The sequence below is a fragment of the Gallinula chloropus genome (genome assembly GCF_964237585.1).
Source record: "Gallinula chloropus genome assembly, chromosome: 16".
Lineage (NCBI taxonomy): Eukaryota > Metazoa > Chordata > Aves > Gruiformes > Rallidae > Gallinula > Gallinula chloropus.
This window is the reverse complement of record NC_140101.1, coordinates 1,142,360-1,148,616: the sequence shown is the minus strand read 5'-3', so window position 1 is coordinate 1,148,616 and position 6,257 is coordinate 1,142,360. Positions and strand designations below refer to the sequence as shown.

The 6,257-nt window shown below is 66.9% G+C and overlaps 1 protein-coding gene across 1 annotated transcript; it reads left to right on the top strand.

Annotated features, from left to right (window-relative positions):
- Window positions 1–385: 385 nt before the first annotated feature.
- Window positions 386–3,236, top strand: TCF15 (transcription factor 15). The gene is made up of 2 exons (XM_084271725.1): window positions 386–985; window positions 2,724–3,236. The coding sequence occupies exons 1-2, from the start codon at window positions 509–511 to the stop codon at window positions 2,796–2,798; spliced, it is 552 nt and encodes a 183-aa protein (XP_084127851.1). The 5' UTR covers window positions 386–508; the 3' UTR covers window positions 2,799–3,236.
- Window positions 3,237–6,257: the final 3,021 nt, after the last annotated feature.

Below are 6,257 nucleotides of genomic sequence, written 5' to 3'. Positions count from 1 at the left end.
ACAGGCTGGGGACACGCTGCCCACAGGCTGGCACTGAGCGTGGCATCGCTCCGCAGGTGCCGAGGGCTGCGGCACAGGGAGGTGGCTGTGCGGTGGCCCCGGCTCTGCCTGGGGCATCGCTGAGCTCCGGTACCCCCGTAGGGATGATCCGGAGCCTGGCCCCGGGTGCAAGGTGCCTGTGGCCAGACTGGCATGCCAGAGCAGGGCCAGGCCGGTGGCCGGAGCCAGTGCTGGCTCCCGCGGGCTAGGGCGAGGACGCTGGCCGCTGGCCGGCGGCTCGGGGGGCCGGCTGGGGGTGGGCTCCGGCGCCAGCCCCTCCCCGGCCATATAAGTCCCGATTCCCCCAGCAGACAGCCGTCCCAGCCCTGCTCGGCTGCCGGAGCGGAGCGAGCAGCGGGGAAGGCGCCCGCAGCCAGCCGTCGCAGCCGTGCCGGTGGAAGGAGGCTCCCCGCAGCCCGGGGGGGTCCCCCCAGCAGGGCTGGGGGCGTGGGTGGGTGGGCGCCCCGCCATGGCCTTCACCATGCTGCGCCCCGTGGCCGCCCGCGTGCTCTACCCCGACCTCAGCATCCTGTCCGAGGACGAGGAGAACCGGAGCGAGAGCGACACGTCGGACCAGTCGTTCGGCTGCTGCGAGGGCGCCGAGGCTCGGCGCAAGCTGCCCCGCAAGCCGGGGCCCATGGTGATGGTGAAGCAGCGGCAAGCGGCCAACGCGCGGGAGCGCGACCGGACGCAGAGCGTCAACACGGCCTTCACCGCCCTGCGCACCCTCATCCCCACCGAGCCCGTGGATCGCAAGCTGTCCAAGATCGAGACCCTCCGCCTGGCCTCCAGCTACATCTCCCACCTGGCCAACGTGCTGCTGCTGGGCGAGGGCTGCGAGGACGGGCAGCCCTGCTTCAGTGCCATCTACGGGGCCAAGGGCGACCTGGACAGCAAGCAGCCCCGCAGCATCTGCACCTTCTGCCTCAGCAACCAGCGCAAAGGGGTGAGCGGGGGTGGTGGGATGGGGGTCCTCGGGCAGCAGGTCCCCGAGGGATGAAGGGGGGGAAGCGGCCCCTGCCTGGGCTGAGAGGGGCAGGAGGTCTGTGCAGTGAGAGCTGCAGGCTCTGGCTCCAGCTCCCGCTGGAGGTTTTGGCTCCTCCCGGCCAAATCCTGCCTGGAGCCGCACGCCCACAGCTCCTGCTCGCGTCAGAGGGCCCGGCTGCTCCCCCACGTCCGTCCGGGCCGGGAGGTCTCGGGGGGTTAAACACTCACCCCAGTGCCCGGGGGATTTGGCCACCCCAGGGGGGATATTCAGAGCTCACAGCCTGACCCTGTCCCCGTCCCCATCGCCACCCCTGTCACTGTCCAACCCCACTGCCAGCCCCCCTGGGCGCTGTGGCAGGGCTGCCCCACACAGCTCCCTGAGGAGACACCCCACATTGGGGTGCTGAGCTCCCCAAATCGCAGCCCCACACACCGTCTGCCAGCAGCACCCTCACAGTTCCCACCCGGGCAGGGGGCTGAGCTGGGCCGTGGCACAGCACCCTTGCCCTGCCCTGCCCTGCCCAGATGACCCCCGCCCTGCAGCTCAGGGGGCACCTTTCCCGTGGCAAGCCCCTCCTGCTGCCCACGCCGGGGTCCAGGGTGCCCCTGCCCTGGCAGGGGGCAAGGTGTGGGCGGCAGGGATGGCAGTTTCCCAGCCCCATGGGCACCCCTGGGCAGGGCTGTGCACATAGGCTGCCAGACCTGCCACCACCCCCACAAGACCCCCACCCATCCCACGTGTGACCCCAAGCAGAGCAGCCATGGGGCACACTCCAGTCCTGGGGACTCTGGGTTTCTGCTGCTCCGTTTTCAATTGCTCCTCCTGCTCCCATCCCCCAGCACTGGCTGGACTCTGCAGCCTCACCAGTCATCCCCAGGGGACCCCCAGCCCCAGTCCAGTCCAGGCTGAGCTGTGTCCCTGGGCTGTTCCTCAGGGTCAGAGCTGGGGGGGGGTTGGCACAGTGCTGGACCCTCCATGGGAACCCACTGAGGCACTGGGAGCTCCTGCAGCACTCAGGACCCTGGGGGACAGCAGGATCTGGGCTGGAAATGGGCTGGGCTGGACCAGGAATGGGCTGGGCTGGGCTGGAAATGGGCTGTGCTGGGACACAGGCTGGAAATGGGTTGGGCTGGAAATGGGTTGGGCTGGAACTGGGCTGTGCTGGGCCATACTGGGTGGTGTTGAGCTGACTTGTGGGGACAGTACTGGACTCTGCCAAGCCACGCTGGGTTGTACTGGGCAGTACTGGGTTGAAGTTGTGCTGAACAATGGGGTTGAGTTTCCTTGTCCCCCACGGGGCCCTGGGTCAATCTGGGGGCTGTGGGTCTGTCTGTAGCTGTGGGTCTGTCTGGGTCTGTAGGTCTGTCTGGGGCTGTGGGTCTGTCCAGGGGCGGCACAGGCTCTACCCACGGGTCTAAGCACTGAGCAGCCATGGGAGCCACGTCTGTGTAGGGTGACAGGGCCACAGAGGCCTGTCCCAGCAGCCACCCCCCCAACCACCTGCCCAGCCGCTCGCCAGGCAACGGCCCTCTGTCCGTGCATCCATCCATCCATCCATCCATCCATCCACCCACCCTGGGCAGTGCCGAGCTGCCCCAGGACAGGGCATTTTGGAGCAGCAGCGGGCAGGAGCGGGGCACCCCCTGGCTGGGACCCCCTCCTCAACGCCTGCAGCTCTCCCCTCCTCTCTCCACAGGGCAGCCGAAGGGACCTTGGGGGCAACTGCCTGAAGGTGCGAGGGGTGACCCCGCTGCGAGTGTCACGGAGATGAGCCGGGGTCCGGCAGCACCCACCTGAGACAGCGGCAGAGCCGGCCGGAGCCCCCGCACGCCAGCCCCAGAGACCGGAGCGGGGAGGGAGGGAGCTGCGGGCCCGAGGCGGCGGCAGTGGAGCCCCCGGGCTGGGACCGCACAGACACCGACCCCGGAGCTGGCAGCGGGGTGGGAGGACGCTCCCACGGCCGAGGCTGCCCTCACGGGGCAGGGCTGGAGAGGGGGGTCCCCGCGCCCCGGGCCTGGACTGGAAGGGGCCCGTGGTGTGCGGCCGGCGTCGAGGCGCTCGGGGGGGACACAGCGTTGCGGCCCCACGGGCGCTGGTTGTGCATATGCAGCCGCTTGGAAAATAAACCTTATTTTTCTGATGGGCTGGTGCCTGTCTGCTGCCCTGGCACGAGGAGGGGAGCAGGGGGGGTCCCCAAGACAGACCCCAACCCCGGCCCTGTGCCTGCGGCCACTCTGTGCCGCTGGAGCCAGTGCGACTGTCCCCAGTCACCCCACAGGTGTGCCCCAGGGCTGCAGCGGGATCCACAGGGGGTGAGAGCCTCAGGCACATGCTGTACCCATGTCCCCAGACCCTGCTGACAGCTCTGGCCCTGCCACGGGCTACAGGATGCCCAGGGCAGGCAGTGCCGTGCTGTGCCGCGGGATGGGATGGGGATGGTGCTGCCAGCCCTGCGCCACACACACAGGAGCACCTGGGCCATGGGTTGGGGTTGGTGTCACTGCTTTTTGTGCCTTCCCTTCTGCCTGGTACGTCATGACAGCTGTGATTGTCACTGCCACCACAACTGCCACCACAACTGCCACCAAAACCATGTCTGGCACCAGCACCGTGACAGTCCCCGCTGCTGCGACTGGCACCACTGCCACCAGTGGCACGACTGCCATCACTGCCATCACTACCATGACTGCCACCACTGCCAGCACTGCCACCACTGCCAGCACTGCTGTTGCCTCCATGACTGCTGTCACCGCCACGACTGCCGTTGCCACCACAACAGCCACCCGAGGCCCTGCCCAGCAGAACTGCAGGCAGTGGCACCTGCGTGGGGTCAGGCGGGGACACGGGGTTTTCCCAGGCTGGGGTGTCCCCCCGGGACCCTGCTGGTGGGGGCCCGTGCTGCGCGGGGTCAGGGGGAGCACCAAGCCTGGGAAAGGTGCTGCGCCGGGGCTCACGGCTCCCAGGGGTCGGTGCGTCCTGCGGAGCAGAGGCAGCTGCAGATGGGGCAGCTGGGGTCTCCCGGGGCAGCCCCCCAAGGGCTGCAGGCCTGGACCCTGCCCCATCTTTCCCCAGGTGCTGGAGTCAGCAGGGAGCAAGGAGAACACCCTGGGGATCCTGCTGGAGCCTTCCCCAGCCAGCGCCGGGGACGGGGTGAAGACAGGGGCCCACCAGCACCTTTCGGCCGCCGGTTGGGCCGAGACAAACCTCCCCCGGGCTCCCTCCCCCCGGGTTTGATTTATGGAGCTGACAGCGCGGCGCAGCTGTGAGAGCTGGTCCCAGGCAGGGACCGGGGTGGGTGGGAGAGGTTTGTTCTCAGCGTGGCTAATGTGTCCCAGACCCCAATAAACAGCCGTGAGATTCTCCAAACAGCCCAGGACACAGAATCCCTGCCCCCGGGTTTATCGGGGGGCAGGGGCAGCGGGGAGGAGGCTGCGCTCTGCAAACAGCCTGACCCACACATGAAAGGGGACCGGCCCCTTGGAACGGTGGCTGTGGAGCCCCTGGGGAGACAGCGAGGGTTGGTGGTCCGAGGGCAGGGAGCACAGCAGGTCCTAGAGCCAGGGCAGGGGTCCCAGTGTGTCCCAGCACATCTCAGTGTCAAGGGTGGGGGTCCCAGCACATCCCAACCCTGAGTGCGCAGGTCCCAGAGTGTCTCAACTGCCAGGCCGTGGGTCCCAGCGTGTCACAGGGTTGAGTACAAGTGTCATGAGACTTGGACACCCACAAGTCCCAAGGAATGCCCATGGGTCCCAGTAAGTCCCAGTGAAGGAGCTGTGAGCCCAGTACATGCCAGTGCCAGCGACTAGGGCCCTAGTAAGCCCCACGTAAAGGCCACAGGACCCAGTAAGTCCCAGTACAGGAGCTGAGCACCCAATACATCCCAGTGCCGGGGCTGTGGAATCCAGCACGTCCCAGTGCTGAGGCTGTGAATCCCAGCATGCCCCAGCACTAGGGCCATGGGTCCCAGCACGTCCCAGTGCCAAGCCCATGGGTCCCCACTGTGTACCGGTGCCAAGCCCGTGGGTCCCAGTACATTCCAGCCCCTCCCAGCACCACAAGAGGGAAACGGTGACTCAGAGGCGCCGGAGGCCATGGGGCTGGTGGGAGCCAGGAGCCCCTTTGCCCTGCACCAGGCCAGGGCCGCAGCCGCCGCAGCCCATCGGCCGCGGATGCCGCCGCAGCCCCACGCTAGGCCCAGCCTCACCACCTCTCTCCCCAGCTCCCCTCCCATCCTCTCCCCTTCCTGCGCACAGACACCCTTGGAAAGGCTCTTGGCCGCTTTCTCTGAGACAGGAAGGTGTCCCCAAGTCTCAGGAAGGAAAAACACTCAGTGCTGAACCCACAAAGACCGTCTCCGAGGGGCCAGGGCTGGAGAGGCTCCAGGCCTGACATCACCTGGGAACTGGAACCAGAGCCGCAGCTGCACTCTGCGCCTGGTATTTTTTTTTTCTTTAACTTGTGTTTTTAAACTTTCTTTTTATAGATTTTTTTTTTTTTTCCCCTTTCCCTTCTTCATTCCCCTCCCAAATATTTCAGCCTCTCCGCAGTTTAACCTTGCCGGGCCAGTGAGGCTGGAATGCAGCAGGGCTGCACCCGTGGCTGCAGCCCGGCAGCACCAAGAGCCACGGTGCTGCTGGGATGGCCAAGGCCAGGTCCTGCCAAGCTGGAGCTGCTGCAGCCCTGGGCAGGTGGGCAGGGGGCTTGGGCAGGGGCTTGCTCCTTGGTGATAGGGGGAGCGAGGACCCCCCAGCACTGCTGTGAATCAGGGGCAGTGGGGAGGGATTTGTGGCCTCGTGGGGAGGGTCTGGCCAGGCACTGGGCTGTGGGAGGATGAGGCCACTACAGCAGAGGGGTCTGGCAGAGCCTGCAGACAGTGGGCAGGGCTGCTCTCCCCACCCACGGCAGCGGGACGGGTCAAGTTGTGTCTGAGCCTGAGCCTGGACCAGCTGAGCAAGCAGAGCCAGCCAGGGATGTGGGACACCAAGGTGGGTGTCAGCCCCGGGATCCAGCCTTGTCCTTCGGCAACACCTTAGGGTGCTGCCTGCCCACCTCTCCCCAGGCTCCTCCTGGAGCAGAGGCTCAGGACAAAGACCCCCAACGTGTCCTGCAGAGGAGCAAAGCTCAGCCACTCTCTGGTCAGGACATCCTTCTTGTTGCAGGGCCCTCAGCAACCAGCGGAGCATCGCAGGTCACCCTGGTCCTGTTGGACCTGGGGACAAAGGACTGTAAA